General features: G+C 42.3%; 1 protein-coding gene across 1 annotated transcript in view; it reads left to right on the forward strand.

Annotated features, from left to right (window-relative positions):
- Positions 1-14,629, forward strand: part of LOC138296720 (cytochrome P450 2K4-like) — a 478,978-nt gene that overhangs the window by 444,285 nt on the left and 20,064 nt on the right. The window contains exon 6 of the mRNA XM_069236121.1: positions 8,653-8,794. Within this exon, the coding sequence (XP_069092222.1) occupies positions 8,653-8,794 (142 nt within the window). The remainder of the gene's footprint in view (positions 1-8,652; positions 8,795-14,629) is intronic.

A 14,629-nucleotide genomic window follows, 5' to 3' on the forward strand; every position in this document is an offset into this window, starting at 1 on the left:
TTACAGGGCCCCACCATGTGATGGAAAAGCAAAGCGCAGTGTCCAGCTCGCCTCAGAGCTCAGGGTGAAGCAGCCATCTTGGCTGATGCCCAAGCAATGCTCCCCGGCAAACTACCAAAACTTCTAAAATTGTGTTAGCAGTCTGTCGTCAGTCAACTGGTGATTTTCCACAATGGAAAAAAAAAACGGTTGTAAGGACACACCATTCTCATACCAGTGTGGTCAGCACATTTCAGCTCACATGCGGCTGTCAGGATATTTCTGCAGGACCAGTGGGGAGATTTTCCTTAAAACTTGTAGTGACCTATAATGTTAATGACAGTATCTTATTAATGAGGCATTGTATTGTCACAAAGATGACTCTCTGTGTCACCTGTATGATATAAAATTCCATGATACTAAAATCAAAGGCCATTAAGACCCAAATGTTCCACAAATCTTTGTGCACCACTTGTGATCATAAAGAGGATGATTCTCATATAGTCTATCTCTCAGTGCCCACTTGCTCATCATTGCATTGTCCATTCCATGCGTTCTATATTCCACTTCATATGTTGCACTTATTCCTAGTCTGCCAAATCACTAGCTTCATTCTGAAGTTGTGTTCTATATTAAATTAAAACAACTTCATCCTCATATTCACTAGTATCATTCAACCTCCCAGACTTTCTTTCATATACCACTCACTGGCTGATATTAGACAACTCTGACAGAAGGTTTTGACTTACATAGTTCATGACCAAATGAGATTATTGTCAAATGCAAAGTTGTGAGCTCAGTCTTTCAGAGGCGAGTGTATACATTGAATGTGATTGGAGGCACTTATTAAGATCTGACGGACTCAGTTGTAGATAAACCACATGGAGCAGTAGACATGCAGATAAAAAAATATTTATTGTTGATTTACTGCTGAAGTATATTGCATGACCTCAGGAATAATCAAACTAAGGATTCAGGTGCAGTGCAACACAATTATATATAAATGAAACTAACAACAAATCTAATGAACCATTTCTTTCAGAAATTAAATTACCCTGGTCTTAGTTTCACAGAGTAACTACAAGAGTCTCCTAAAAAGAGCTGAAATTGAGTTTCTTTGTTCACATAGGCGGTCAGCCATAAGGTTGGCTGCTCATAGGCCTCAGTAATATGGCAGTCAGGCAGTGTGACGTTGATTCCAACCGTCTTTCTGAAGTGGGTCTTTTTTTTAAATGACCATTAGTGTCACAGGCATCATTTTGTAAATATCTGATGTGTATTGCTACGCATGTTGTTTGCATACAACTTAATTTAACATGTGCTGGCAATAGAGGCTTGTGGGACAGCTGACCTGGAACAGTATGCCACCTGGGTGCGTGTTGCAGTGCAGGAGACTGCAGGATGCGATTGGCTATTTGATGGGCAGGGGGGTGACATGCAGGTCATTGGCCTCCATTTTAGAAAAGTTGACACCATGTCTGGCTGTCTGTAAAGGCAGGGCAGTATCAAGGCTTAGGAGTAGTTAGTGGTGAAGTGTTTCTAGGGTGCGGGAATATTGGAGAACAACAAGGTAAGGTATGCATTGCACCTTTTAAAGGAGGCTGGGTGTAGGACCTGCTGATGATGGGTATTTTGGTAGGTGACTGGGGTGGCGCTGGCTGGCTGGTGCACTGTGGCTGGCTTGCCAAAAGCAGTCTCTCCCTGCTCACCACCACATGGAAAATTTTGTAGGTGGGAGAGCAAGTGGGGACGGCTAATGAGTCTGTGGCCAGCACAGCAGGGAATGTCTATGAGGAGCGAACATGAAGGGCATGGTGTAGGGTTGGAACCTCCACTAGTGCCCAATTATGCTTTTGCAGAACATTTTGGCTGGTAGGACAGTGGAATGGCCAGAGGAGATGTGTGCATCAGCAGTTTGTTTGCTGTAACTGACAGACACCAGGAGGATGTGCTGCCTCATGCAGTGCATTCATCAACATTGCAAGCATCACTGGCTGAAGTCAGCTTGAGGGCTGGGGCAAAGTCAAATGACACAGGGGAAAGGCCAGAGTAGAGTCTGAGAGGGCCTCCAGCTGGGAAAAGCCTCTGCCATCCTTGCAGCCAGGTTGGAATGAAGCGACAGGGGAGACATCATTTCTTTTGCTAGGTTGAAATGGCAGTTTTAAACTGCACACACAGGCTGCAATGTGAGTGCTGCAGCCCACTAGTAGCATTTAATTTACTGGCCCTGGGCACAGTTAGTGCCACTATACTAGCAACTTACAAGTGAATTCAGTTTGCCAATTGGGTGTAAACCAATTCTACCATATGTTAGGTGGAGTGAACTAGCAGTGGTAAGTAGTGTATAGCCCTAAGGCCAACAAAAACAGGCTTACAAAACAGGATGGTGAAGGCAGAAAGTTTGAGGGAAGACCACCCTAAGGCTCACAGGTCTAACACGAATGTCATTAGGAAGGCCCACAGTACTTTTGGGGTGTATGTCTGAGTTTGGTACAATGATGAGTTCAGGGCGAGGGTGCCAGAATTTGCAGAAGGAAAATGGGGAGAATTAGATAACTACATGTGGCTGCACACCATAGCACTGACCAGGCCAATACCCATGGTGTTTATGGTCAGCAGCTTGTCACTTGTTTACGGGCCTTTCAAGGGCATCCTACACATAGTGGGTTGCGAGCATTGCACTGGAGACAGACAGAATAGGGTGGAGCATGATGAAAATTTAACCAGGGTCCTGCAACAGGGAGTATTGTAGGTTTTCACACAACTGCTCCAGGTGTGCAGCACAATATCTGCATTCTCTCTTTAGAGGTAACACAGGTGGGACTCAGAGGGTGTAGAAGAAAACGTGCACTAACAGATTCTGGGACACTAGAAAGGCACAAGCACTTTCAGGAAAGAGCTCTTATTCCAGTTGTGGTGGAGAAGTTGGCTTACTGGCTGCAATGGTATGACAGTAAAGAAGATGCACATTTGTTAGCGTTTTATTTGGGGTTTGTGTTGGGATAAGCAGGCCAATGAACAGGAGGTGGGCAGAGAATTTAAAACTGGTGAAGGAATACTCAGAAGTACTACAGTCAAAATTAATGAAGGAAACTAAGGAAGGCAGAATGGGTTAGCTGTTTCAGTATCCCATGGGCAGGCTATGGCTTTGCCATCATGGTAGTTCCCAAAAAAGATCAGGGACAGTTCAAACTTACTCAACATTTGTCATGGCCGGAAGGACAGTCACTGAATGACTATGTCTGTGATGGCTTATGGTTTTCAACATATTTCTCATTGAATGTGGCTATTGGCCTGATGACACTGCTAGGGCCGGGAGCACATTTGTTGAAGAGCGACATAAATTCTATGTTCCCCCTGTTGCTTGTGACCCCAGAGGAAAATGATCTAGTAAGAATTAAAGTGTTGTTAGTAAAGACCATAAAAGGGGTTATGAAAGAAAGTCAGATGTGGCACCCAAAGTGAATGTGTCAGATAGATGTGCAGCCACAGTTCTTTTTGTGGTAAGGAAGTGCATATAGAACCTTGCAGGAAGTATTAGTGGTAGTTTCGGATGTGGCGAGGAGTGTAGGCTCCATTTGGTGGGGGGCATAAAAACTTCTTATGCAGGGTTCTTATGGTTGATTGCTTACTGAGCTGTTTTAAAGGTTTGAAAAGGTTTTATTGCCTTTTGGGGTGGATGAAGCAGTCTAAAGTGGGGGGAGGTATGTTTACACAGACATAAGGCAGGAAGTTGAAGGTTTACAGTGTTAGGAAGCAAATAAAGTTCAGGAAATAGGATATATATACATTGATAGGGCTGTTAAGTTGGGAGATGGGTGGGGGTATGTGAGGGTGTAGGTGATTACTGATGTCTAGTGAGGTATTTTATAGTTTATATGGTGATTTTGCCTAAGGTTAAATGTTTGTAATGGGCACCTGCTTCATTACAGCCTTTTCCATAGTACTCGTTGTTGGTCTTTTACGTCCTCTCACCCAATTACATTGAATTTGTACACTAACCTCTGAAGGATGGTACTACCAACTCTGTATTTGAAAGTAAGCCCTTTTTGGGACAGAAACATGTACCAGACTTCACTTTCCAGAGGTCTGTGAAATTATGACTCCCTGCATCACACGACAGAGCTGTTTCCACATACACTGCTCATGAGATGCCTCAATATATCATGTCAACCACCAGCATCTAATAACAGCGGCCTGGCCTTTGGAATACGTTTTGGTCCGGGCATGTCAGTAAGAACTGTCTGTCTGGAGTGGCCAATATTGCCCATTGGGTGTTATATGAGAGAAATTCCGACATACAGCATAATGGTTGTTCTTTACCTGTTTTTTTACTTCATATAGAACACGGCTTCATAATGAAGCAAGTGATATGACAGACAATACTTCTTTTCTTCGCCCCAATTCAGAGATGGTAAAGTAGCTGGAATGAAAGTACAAAATGTAAGGACTCGAAGTACACTGTGCAATCATGACTGAGTGGGCACTGAGAAATAGATCTTTGTGAGAATGGTCTGTGTGATGAGTTATGATTATAATAACCAATAAGAAAAAAGATGTGTGAAACGCTGCAGACTTACAGGCATATTTACAAGCCCCTTGCGCCTCCTTATGCCACACAAGCGTCATTTTTTTATGCTAATATGGCAATAAGGAGACAATTTCCGGACTCAATATTTACAAAGTGGCGCAATGCATTGTGCCACTTTGTAAACCCTTGCGCCACATTATGCCTGCAGCAGGCATAGAGGGGGCGTCCCCTTGTTTGGAGGCCCAGAAAAATATCACAGTGAAATTTACTAGATTTTGTTCAGGGCAGGTGTTGAAATGACGCACCCATAATCTCCTGTGGGCATCCCTGTGCTTTGCTGGACTACCGACAAAGTTGTTAGCGCTACTTCAGCAAAGTGCCACAATAGCACCAAAAATGTTGACGCTATTGTGGTATTGTGAGCCATGATGGGCTGTATTTTAAATATGGTGCACCCGTAGTGCTGTTGGGGGGGAGCAAGAAAAGTGGCGCATCAATGCTGATGCACCACTTTCTTGTAAATATGCCCCTTAATATTCTTTGATTTTGTTACTTTGGCATTTGGTATCTTATAGGTGCAAGGTTAAGGTGTGATTGTTGTGAAACAATAATTTGCACGATGAATGCCTTACTGTGACTAATATTAAGGATCAGTTTGATGTTTTAGTAAAATCTTCAAATTGGTCTCAAGAAAGCATCTGATAGGTGCAAAAAAGCTGAAAAACAGAAATATATGGGAAGGATGCGTCCTTAACCATCATTTTTTAAACAAATGTGGGAAGTCATCAGAAAATTATAAATGTGATTGTTGGAAGACTGATTACATGATTTCAGATGTTGAGTTAGTCTGCCAACAAGGACCCATTGTTTGAAATACACACTACCCCTTCATTGAGGAACATCATACTCAGGGACGGAATATAGAGCAGCAACATCAGTGCAAATTTGATAATCAGCGACAGTGGTGGTAGGTATAAGCAACAGCATAAAAGATAATTTTGATAACGTGTTTTGGTCCTAAACTCTGTACTTGATATTATACTATTATCCTCAAAACTCCTAAAACTATTGTACTAGGGAACTTCATTAGCTGGGCAGATTCCTTGAATGCTAACATTTTTCCTGATTTCTGCTCAACTTTAACACTTACAACAGGTCCGGTTGGCTCGGATCAACGTTTTTCAGCAAGTTGGATTTGACGTCAGCCTACCATCAGGTCAAGTTACATGAAGACTCAAGAGACTTTACGACCTTCATCACACCCTTTGGTACCTACAGATTTAAAAGAATGCCATTTGGCCTCGTATCTGCAGCAGCGGTGTTTCAGCGTGTCATGCACAATTTGTTTGGGTCAGAGCCGGGAGTTAAATTTTTCCAAGATAACATTTTGATACATGGTCAAACGGAGGATGAACATGAGTTGAGAGTCAGGAGAGTTCTCACAATATTGAGGAAACATGGTCTGACTTTGAAACTTAAAAAATGTTCCTTTTGTAGAACAGAAATGTATTATTTGGGCCACAAAATATCATCGGATGGAATGCATCCAAAGAAGGAACTGGGGGAAAATATTCTAGAGATCCAGAAAAGAGAGAAGAACTTTTCTCTTTTCTTGGGATGGTAGAGTTCCATGCCAAGTTTTTACCAAATTTGGCATCTAAAACTATGCACATGCGTAACTTACTGAAGAAGGGGTGTGAATATGTGTGGAGTGATGCTTGCAAGGAAGAATTTGAAAATCTCAAGAGAGAATTATCAAGTGTTGAGTGTTTGAAATCTTTTGATCCAGGAAGAGACAGTGTTGTAATGCCTGATGCTAGCATGAAAGGTCTTGGTGCTGTCCTATTGCAGGAAACAGAGGAGGGAGTGCTACAACCCATCGTATATTGTTCAAGGACATTACGAGGAGCAGAAATCAACTACTCTACAATTGAGAAAGAAGCTTTGAGTGTTCATTGGGCAATTAACAAACTAAAAAAATGTGTGTGGGGGAAGAACTTTCAAATTTTCACTGATCATAAACCTCTAGTAGAAGTGTTCACGAGAAAGGGCCTTGACACTATTTCCAGCAGGATTAGTAGGTGGGTTGTTAGTTTGCAAGAATTTGCTTTCAAGGTACATTATGTTCCGGATTTGACTAACAGGATAGCTGATTGTTTGTCAAGGCTCAGTACAGAAACAGAAGAGTGTGAGGGAAAAGTTATGGATGATGTAGTGAGTGTATGTAGTATAACTGACGGTATTGTTGGACGTGAAGAGTGGGTTAAAGCGGTTGAAGAGGATTCTATTTTACAGAGTGTGTGTTGTAGCCTAAGTGAGAGTTGGAACAAGAATGCAAAGTGTAAAAGGGAGTTGGAAAGTTATTGGAAAATAAAAGAAGAACTTTCGGTGGAAGATGGAGTTCTGTTGCTTGGGTCAAGATTAGTGGTTCCAGCAAATTTGAGGGAGAAAATAATGGAGCTGGGACATGAAGGACACCAAGGAATGAGTAAAACAAAAGCGAGGATTTGTCTCAAATATTGGTGGCCAGGGATGGACATTATGATTGAGAGGAAAATCAGAGAGTGTGTTGATTGTTGCAACAGTGACAAGATATATAAAGTCAGGGTACCACCTATGGGTATTCAGGAAGTGTCACAGAAACCGTGGGATGTTATAGCAGTTGATGTTGTTGGACCAATTGATATGAAAGGTGGATGTAGTTATATTCTGGTAGTAATAGATCAATTATCCAGGTGGGCTGAATTGTGTGTCAGCGGTAGTATGGAGACCCGGAAAATATTGGACTTCTTGAGTGAGATCTTTGGACGTGAAGGATATCCGAACGCCATTGTGACTGATAATGGTCCCCAATTTGTGTCAAGAGAAATGGAGAAATATCTTAAGGAGAAGGGAATTGAGCACAAGAAGTGTTCTCTATATCATCCTCAAGGAAATGGAACAGTTGAGAGGTTTAACAAATGTGTGAAGTAGTGCATACAGTTGTAGGTTGCAGTGAATAGGAATTGGAAGGACAATCTAAAAAATGTTTTACATGCGTATAGGATCTCTCCCCATACTACCACAGGTAAAGTTCCTTTTGAATTGTTTAAAGGACGAAAAGCCAATACGTTATTAGCACTTGGCTGGGTAAGTTGGGGAAAGAATGATGGTGTAACTTGAAGTGACAAGAGGGAGAAGGAGGAACAGGAAAAGAAATGTGTTCAAAAAATAAAAGAATACTTTGATGATAGGAAGAACACATGTGTGATTGATGTGAAAGTTGGGGATGAAATTCTGGTGAAACAACCTGCACAGTGTAAAAGTGGAAGCAAGTTTTTGGGTCCATTTGAAGTGAGAAAGTTGTTTAGGAAAGCTGTGAAAATCAAGGATGGGAGAGTATGGAATCTTAATCGTGTGGTGGTTTCAAAGAGATGTTCATGAGTTGATGTTGAAATGTGTACTCTAGTTTTTAACCTTGGTTTGAAGTTTTTTTTTCTATAATATATCTGGTCACATTTAGTAATATTTTTTTGTTTTTTAATTTCTTTTTTCTCTTTCTTCTCAATATTTGTTAAAGAGAAGGTGTGTGGTAGGTTGAGCACTGAAGGTATTTCTGTGCAAGAGGTTGGATGTCACACATGATGTCAGATTAGAGAGTTGGGGGAGAGAATTCTGAGAGGGTAGAGGAGCTGTTGGAGGGAGACTGTCTTGCTGTGTTGTGGATAAGGTACTTCCAATAAAGAACCTACTTTCAAGCAATTGGACTACATCTTTATTACACCATAGAGATGGCAAAAACATGCAGGCCTATGGTACCTATCAGTTTCACGTGTTTGCGTCTGCAAATTACCTTCCCTTGAGTTACAACACCTTATCTGTTGACTGAGGTTTAGAAATCAAAAAAGCAATCTCTACGGGTTGTACTGTTGTTGGGTAATAGCTAATAGTAGGATAAACAATATGTCAGAAAGAGACATCTTTGATCTCATTGTTGGATCCATTAGAAGAAGTGATTTTAAAGCATGGTTGGACATGCTTACTATGATGCTGTTACCTAAGGAAAAGTGTGAAATTTAAACAGAATATGTTTTGCCCACATGTTAAAGTCAAGTTTCGTGATGAAACTTAATCATAATACTGTATATTGCTTTTTTCCACAGGAAAAAACAAGCCCAAATTCCTATTTCCATGATGGAAACTTGATGTGTATTGTCACTTCCTTGTTCATGGCTGGAACAGACACCGCTGCCGCCACCCTCCGCTGGGGATACTTGCTAATGATGAAATACCCAGTCATTCAAAGTAAGTATGATCATTCATTTGCTTCCATGGTACCTTTTGCCACACTTTCACTTGCACTTACACTGTGATATAGTTCCTATGCAGAGTGGCAAAAAGTGTCATTCTTAGGGGCTTATTGACAAGCGCTGTGACGCAAGGTGGCTCAGGGTGACGCAGCAAGTACTTTGCTACACCGCCTGGTGCCACCAGGAAAGGGTGGAAATTCACTGTATCTACGAGATATGGCACATATCTGTCCTCTCCCCCTGTGCTGGCGCATAATGGGTTGCCTAGTGCAAACACAGCCACTCTTGCACCATCGTGCAAGGATGCCTGCATTGTAGGGATGATTGTTTTTGTGCTGGAAAGGACACCTTCCTGCAGAAAAACAATCACTAGAGGTGTTTTCCTCTTTCTATATGTGCTGCTGAGAAAGATGAAAAAACTGGGGAAATAAAGATATGTCTCCCCATTGCTTCACTTCTACACCACTTCTGAGGTGGAGTAGGAATCTGACATATTACCAGACTTGTAAATCTGCGAATGAGTCAAATTCTTTAGCGTTCCATGGGTGTTGTATGGGAACACCCACAGCAACACCCATGGAATGGCCCTTTCACACAGTTTTCTGCTTGAAAGGGGCCCATATTTACAAGGCCATGAAAAGCCGCTCTAGGTGGCTTTGTGTGGTCTTGTAAATATGGGATGGCATACTGCACTGCACAGAGTGTAAAATAAAATTATGCTCCGGTGGTGCAATGTGCCACTAGGGCCTCGTAAATGGGGCCCTGAGTTCTTTGTGGGCTAAAATACAAAATGGCTGAGGCGATGTCTGCAGCTAAAGAGGTCTCTATGCCCTTCTAGTTCCTCCTAATATCAATCAGTATATTCAAGATTACATGCATTTTTACTGCTTACTTACAGCATTAGTTCAGGATGTTCATTAGGGCAATAGAGTTTTAGAGTATGCCTGGACCGCTAGCTTGTGAAGCTCTATTCAGTAACAAATTCTCAGATCACACATCTTCCATTCACTGGGACATTGCAGAGGTCCAAAAGGCCTGTCAAATGGGCCATTATCTAGTGTAAATCGCTGTGAAGAAATGTAATCACAAGGCGAATCTCCATATGTATGAATTTAGAATCAGGATCTCACCATTCGATGTCTCAAAACATGTAAAACTAAAAATATGTAATTCAATTCCTACTACAAGTCCATTTTAAATTAGATTTTCTTTACCAGACTTTAGAACCAAATTAGTGGTGAAGTTAAATTTGTTTGGGACATATTCCATTTCACATGTCAGAATTAAGGTCCAAAGGCTGTCTGGCATGGGTAAATCTGTGGGGATGATCATCAATGAGCTGCCTGACCAGACCCATTAGGATATTTCTACCTGCATTTATTGTGAAGATTGCGTGATGCAGGACCCACAAGCAGAAGCTGCTATCATCTCTACTTAAGAGTGTTGAGAAAACTAAGAACTGAGAAATACTTCAGGTGCTGTCAAGTGCAGCCAAACACTTTGTCAGACAGGTGTGATATTGGCTTTCCAGGGCCTACCTGGACTGCAGTATGCTTGTGGTGCAATCCAAACCAAATTTAAATCAGCATGGCAATGTAAACTACATGCCCTCTGATGACCAGTAATGGCTGTGAAATACATGGGCGGAGACTTGTCATTGTACCTGTCAGACTGCATTAAGTCTTGGTCCTCAAGTCACCCTTTTGCCTTCCGCTGCCTACTGCCAACCCCAACTGCAGACAGCAACTCTCCCCACATTGCAACCCCCTGTAGTCCTTAACCATGTCCCACCACTCTGTGAATCAACCCAAGCGGTTTTGTGCTTCTTCCCCCACTTATATTAACAATGAGATCTTGGAGCAAACATGATCTTTCGCTCTAGTACATCAATGAATATAAGCCCAAATCACTCCAACATAGTGAAAGGGTGGAATTTTGAGGCTGTATATAGAGGGGCATTCATTTAAGATCAAACAATAGCTGTGTACCATTCATGTTACTAGTCAACCATTCCATTGAGTTAGACTTGTCAGCCCTACAGTCGTCTCCCACCAAGCTTTTTTGACGACTTGCTTCCATCTTTCTGCATGTTTTTGCTTCTGCTGGCATTAGGACTCTGTACAGTTTGCCACTGCTGACCAGTTCTAAAGTGCTTGTGCTCACTCCCCTAAACATGGTCCGATTGGCATATACCTGATTGGCATATTTAATTTACTTGTATGTCCCTTGTAGCTTTGTATATCTGTACTCAGGACCTGTAAATTAAATGCTACCAGTGGGCCTGCAGCACTTTTTGTGCCGCCTGTCATTGCAGCCCGAAGGCAGTGTCTCACTGCCATGCCTACTTGGCATTTAAAACCCTTACCAAGCCTTAAACTCCCCTTTTATTACATATAAGTCATCCCTAAGATAGGCCCTAGGTGGCCCTCAAGGCAGGGTGCAGCGGAATTAAAAGGTAGGACATGTACTTTTAAGTTTTACATGTCCTTGTTGTGAAAAACTCCCAAATTTGTTGTTCACTACTGTGAGGCCTACCCCTCCCATAGGATAACTTTGGGGATTCCTTGTTACATATTACAGGATGTAATTCCTAAATGAGTGGAGGTACATATGGCATGTTTGGTACCTATGAACTTGTAATGATAAACCTTCTTTAATGGTAAAGTTAAATTTATCACTACAGGTTTGAACATGCCGCTTTTTAGAAAGTTGGTCTAATTCTGTACTTAGCCCTCTGAGCCTGCAGCCTGCCTTAGGTTACATGACTGGGTGTAACTGACAGACAGGAATTTGTGAATTCCCTCCAGACAGTAAAACCACAGTGGGATTAGCAGAGCCTGAATGGTCTTTCCACTGGCAGGTTGGCGGTGCGGTGGAGCTGAGCACAGCCCCACTTGCACCTGAATAGGCTGTGCCCTGCCACCACACAAGAGGCTTAACGATTCTGAATTGTCAGTGCATCCAGCATGGATCCAGGGCAGGGGAGACAGGAAACTCCTAAAACTTCAAAGAACCTTGCTGGAAACTTTTGCCACCTTCTAGGAATAGGGCAACAGGGTATACAAAGAAGGCTCTCAGGCTCACTCTACAGTTCACTACTGGACCTGCAGACGGACTCTCAGAGGAGTGCCTGCTGCTGCTTTGACCTTCTGGGCACTCTTCTGCTGTACCTGGAATGACTGCTTTGCTGCCCGGAGACTACCTTGTACCCTCAGAGGCCAGTCCTGCTGCTGAGCCCTGCATCTTCACATGCACCCAGGACATCCAGAAGGGACTTTAAGGGCTAGTTTGCTGGACACCTGTTCAGAGTCAAAGGGACATAACATGCTCCCACCATCTTGCGCCTGCACCTGGACACAGCCTAAGTGACTCCTGAACCCCCCAAGAGGTCCCCATCCACTCTTGGACCTTTCGTGGTGGTCCTAAAGGTGCCCAGGTGGCCAATTTCAAAGACTAAGGACAACATTTGGAGAAAAAGTGCTTTGAGAACCAGGAGGAAACCAGGACCAACCAGCTTGCATATCCACCCGTGGTTCAACATTGGTCAGAATGACTTTGCAATCTCTCCAGCTACGTTCTCCACAGCAACAAATTTGTTTCAGCAGTCCTTCGCCAAAGGGGTTTCCGACCTTGTACAACAGTTTTCGGCTACAGCCTTCTTCTTCATTCTGCTGGAGAGTTTTGATTTCCATCTCAATGGCTATGTCCAAAGGTGAAACTCTTCACTGCGGCTTTGCTCCATGGCTATCCGATGGCAGACCCTCCCTCCTTGGACACTCCTGCAGCCTTGCCCCACTGTACTTCTACATTCTCAGAGTCCTTTTTCTTCAAATGTTTTTTAAGTCCTAAGGTAAACGCTGACTAGTCCCATTCCACTTTGTGTATCCGAACCGCGCTCCATCGTGGTCAGCCTTAACTTTTGACTTTGTCTCGGTCTAGTGCGACCAGATGTCCGCGGTTGGGGCTTTTTGCTTTTAACGACACTTTTGAACCTTAAACTTTAAAAATTCTTATCTCCGGTTCTATTGATTGGAGTTTTGTTGTTGTGGTGCCAAATAATTTATTACAGTTTACTCTATTTTTCTAAATTGGTTCGGTATTTTTATTGTGTTGTGTTTTCACTTTATTACTGTTTGTGTGCTGCTTAAAAACTTTACACATTTCCTACAAGTTAAGCCTGACTGCTTTTTAGTGCCAAGCTACCCAAGGTTAAGCACAGGTAATTTAGTGACTTTTTTGGTTCAGCTTGCAAGGAGTTGTGGCTGTTGCCTGACCAGGGCTAACACCCCAATCAACCAACAAACAAACCAACAATCCCATTTCTCACACACTGCAATATGAACCAGAGTCCAATCCACATTTTTCCAATTATGAGCTATTGTTAATTTCCCCACTCCCAGGCACTGAAGGCACATATGCCATTCATGGTTCGGCATTGCCTTCAAGTTCATCTTCTTGACACCCAAAAGCGTTACCTTCAGCATATGCCGGAGTGGATAAATCAGGACTTTATGTAGAACTTTTGATCTGTGAATCCCACAGGGGCCCATGAGGTCTTGTCAGTTTGGAGGGAAATGCTCTGTCCCTTCAAGGTAGTGTGTGTAGTGTGTGTGGTAAGCTCTCTTCCCCACCCTACTCACAGAAGGGGGCCCTTCTCTCAATAAGTTACCCACATACAGGCATCACATTTTTCTCACATTAGCATGATACATTTTGGCAAGTATTTGGTGGAGAAATCTGTCAGGGCAAATTGCTGGCATGGGGTCATTGTACAAAAACTTGAAATACCACATCATTTTCGTAAAATGGGTATTCCACTTGAGACTTGTAATCCCTGGCCATGGTATTAATTGTGGCTTAGTTCCCACAAAGTAAATACATTCTGTTTCCTAATAAGTAAATTGATTTCAAGGCAGGATCCCTAGCTGACCCAAAAATCCCAAATCCAGTTTTATTAAAAAGATTTTAAAAATGTAATAAATAAAATGATAGCAACATGTAGAAAATCAAAGTAGGTATCAGGAGTTATTAAAGGGACGTCTCATCATAATTAACGGGCAGACTCAACACCACTCGTAGTTAAGGACACTGCAAAATATCTAGCTGCAAATGTTTTCCAGGCTTTGCTCTTATACAGCTCAACCCCACTACATCTCAAGATCATCTTCAGTCTCCAGACCCAAGAAAGCCATTTCTTGTGGGTTGGATGACGAAATTATCATGATGCCACTGATTTACTGATAGTCTGTAAGGCAGACAAAACCTCCACTGTCTTTTTTATCTTTTCACTCTCCAAGCATTATAAATGTGTTCCAGCAGACAAGCTCCATGGACATAGGCTCAGGTCATTTGCACTTGTGGATGAACACAAGACTATCTTCCATGCTATTATGAGCAAGTTTCTAGTCCCAAAGTTTCAGAAAAAAGAAATAACTCTCTTTTTAGGCCAGGTAGAAAGGAATTCTTCCAGCAGGAAGCAGGGATGCATTTTTCTCTAATTATGCTTCAGTCTGCTCTCTAAAGGAAAGTGCAAAAACAGTAGTTTTCTTAAAAGTTGAATATTGCTAGTATTGCCAACAAAACCTAAGGAAATCACACTAAAGTTCTCTCAAATTCTATTATTAGAATGTATTATAGTGTTACCCATTTACTGTTTAAAGAAGGGTGGTTAAGTCTAAATGCTACCACAGAAAACCCCATGAATACAGACCACTAGAACCCAACACCAAACTGTCCAGCAAAATCCTGGACTTTTTTGCACCCCTCATCATCAACACTAGCTCATTAATCCTTCTTGGAGACTTTAACTTTCATCTAGTAGACCACACTA

The sequence above is a fragment of the Pleurodeles waltl genome, chromosome 5 (assembly GCF_031143425.1).
Source record: "Pleurodeles waltl isolate 20211129_DDA chromosome 5, aPleWal1.hap1.20221129, whole genome shotgun sequence".
Classification (NCBI taxonomy): Eukaryota; Metazoa; Chordata; class Amphibia; order Caudata; family Salamandridae; genus Pleurodeles; species Pleurodeles waltl.